At 43.1% G+C, this 2,355-nt stretch overlaps 1 protein-coding gene across 1 annotated transcript; it reads right to left on the reverse strand.

Annotated features, from left to right (window-relative positions):
* Positions 1 to 369: 369 nt before the first annotated feature.
* LOC139572424 (uncharacterized protein in mobD 3'region-like) lies at positions 370 to 1,272 on the reverse strand. Its single transcript, XM_071395174.1, has 2 exons — positions 1,256 to 1,272; positions 370 to 1,117 (listed from the first exon to the last, which is right to left on the reverse strand). Exons 1-2 carry the CDS (start codon positions 1,270 to 1,272, stop codon positions 370 to 372), a joined length of 765 nt encoding a protein of 254 aa, XP_071251275.1.
* Positions 1,273 to 2,355: the final 1,083 nt, after the last annotated feature.

Genomic DNA, 2,355 nt, shown 5'->3' on the forward strand with positions numbered 1-2,355 from the left:
ATAACCAGGTGCACGGAGAGACAACAGCCACAACCTTCCCAAATCCCCCTGGTAACCAGGTGCACGGAGAGACAACAGCCACAACCTCCCCAAATCCCCCTGGTAACCAGGTGCACGGAGAGACAACAGCCACAACCTCCCCAAATCCCCCTGGTAACCAGGTGCACGGAGAGACAACAGCCACAACCTCCCCAAATCCCCCTGGTAACCAGGTGCACGGAGAGACAACAGCCAACGTGTTATACAGATACCCAGCATAAAACCCTGAAGAGAAAGCAATGCAGAGGCAGACTATCAGTCGTGGGCTTTTCCTGTAGTGCTAGATGCTGGATGCTACTGTCATTGGTGTTACTGTCAATGGTGATGCTGTTAATGGACGCTACTGTCATTGGTGATGCTGCCATTGGTGATGCTGGCATTGGTGTTACTGTCATTGGTGATGCTGTCATTGGTGACACTAGCATTGGTGATACTGTCATTGGTGATACTGTCATTGGTAATGCTGTCATTAGTGATGCTGTCATTGGTGACGCGAGCATTGGTGATGCTGTCATTGGTGATGCTGTCATTGGTGACGGTAGCATTGGTAATGCTGTCATTGGTGATACTGTCATTGGTGATGCTGTCATTGGTAATGCTGTCATTGGCGACACTGCCATTGGTGATACTGTCATTGGTAATGCTGTCATTGGTGATGCTGTCATTGGTGATGCTGTCATTGGTGACGCTAGCATTGGTGATACTGTCATTGGTGATGCTGTCATTGGTGATGGTAGCATTAGTGATGCTGCCACTGGTAATGCTGTCATTGGTAATGCTGTCATTGGCGACACTGCCATTGGTGATACTGTCATTGGTGTTACTGTCATTAGTGATGCTGTCATTGGTGACGCTAGCATTGGTGATACTGTCATGGGTGACGGTAGCATTGGTGATGCTGCCACTGGTAATGCTGTCATTGGTGATACTGTCATTGGTGATGCTGTCATTGGTAATGTTGTCATTGGTGATGCTGCCACTGGTAATGCTGTCATTGGTGATAATGTCATTGGTGATACTGTCATTGGTGATGCTGTCATTGGTGATGCTGTCATTGTTGATACTGTCATTAGTGATGCTGTCAAGCAGAATATGAAAGCAGTTATATGGATTCACAGGGTCAGTACATGAGGTTGGTCAATCGCGAACGCTACAACTATTAGGTGACAACAAACAAATGAGTTAGGCTGTAAACATATTAGATCCTCAGCCTGACCCTCTGATGTGTAGCATGTCAGTGTGTTAAGGCCAGACACAACAGACCGAACAGAGTGTCCCTCTCTCCAACACACACTACACATAGAACACTCTAGAAACACGCCCACCAGGCCAGCCAGAAAAAGGGATTGGGTTATTTCAAAGATGAATGTGGCTCCCAGCTTTTAGGCACACAACACAAGTCCAGTGAAAGGGAACATTGCATCATTTGATGGGGCATTTCAAATGTCCCTTGGGAAATAGCTGCCTGGAGCTAAATTAAATATATATGGTAGTCATAGTGGGTTTTGGAACGCAGCCCACAACTCACTGTGCTGTGCCACTGGTGCTGCTCTCTCAGACAGTTGTCCTTGAAGATGTGGTTTAACTTGTCTGTAGTGGTGACGTTTAGTCCTGTCTATTATATCCAGTTCTAGGAATCTAAAAGCCTATGTTTAGTCCTGTCTATTATATCTAGTTCTAGGAATCTACAACCTATGTTTATTCCTGTCTATTATATCTAGTTCTAGGAATCTAAAACCTTATGTTTAGTCCTGTCTATTATATCTAGTTCTAGGAATCTAAAACCCTATGTTTAGTCCTGTCTATTATATCTAGTTCTAGGAATCTAGAAGCCTATGTTTACTCCTGTCTATTATATCTAGTTCTAGGAATCTAAAACCCTACGTTTAGTCCTGTCTATTATATCTAGTTCTAGGAATCTAGAAGCCTATGTTTACTCCTGTCTATTATATCTAGTTCTAGGAATCTAAAACCCTACGTTTAGTCCTGTCTATTATATCTAGTTCTAGGAATCTAGAACCCTACGTTTAGTCCTGTCTATTACATCTAGTTCTAGGAATCTAAAACCCTACGTTTAGTCCTGTCTATTATATCTAGTTCTAGGAATCTAGAACCCTACGTTTAGTCCTGTCTATTATATCTAGTTCTAGGAATCTAGAACCCTACGTTTAGTCCTGTCTATTATATCTAGTTCTAGGAATCTAGAACCCTACGTTTAGTCCTGTCTATTATATCTAGTTCTAGGAATCTAAAACTCTACGTTTAGTCCTGTCTATTATATCTAGTTCTAGGAATCTAAAACCCTACGTTTAGTAG

The sequence above is a fragment of the Salvelinus alpinus genome, chromosome 4 (genome assembly GCF_045679555.1).
Source record: "Salvelinus alpinus chromosome 4, SLU_Salpinus.1, whole genome shotgun sequence".
Lineage (NCBI taxonomy): Eukaryota > Metazoa > Chordata > Actinopteri > Salmoniformes > Salmonidae > Salvelinus > Salvelinus alpinus.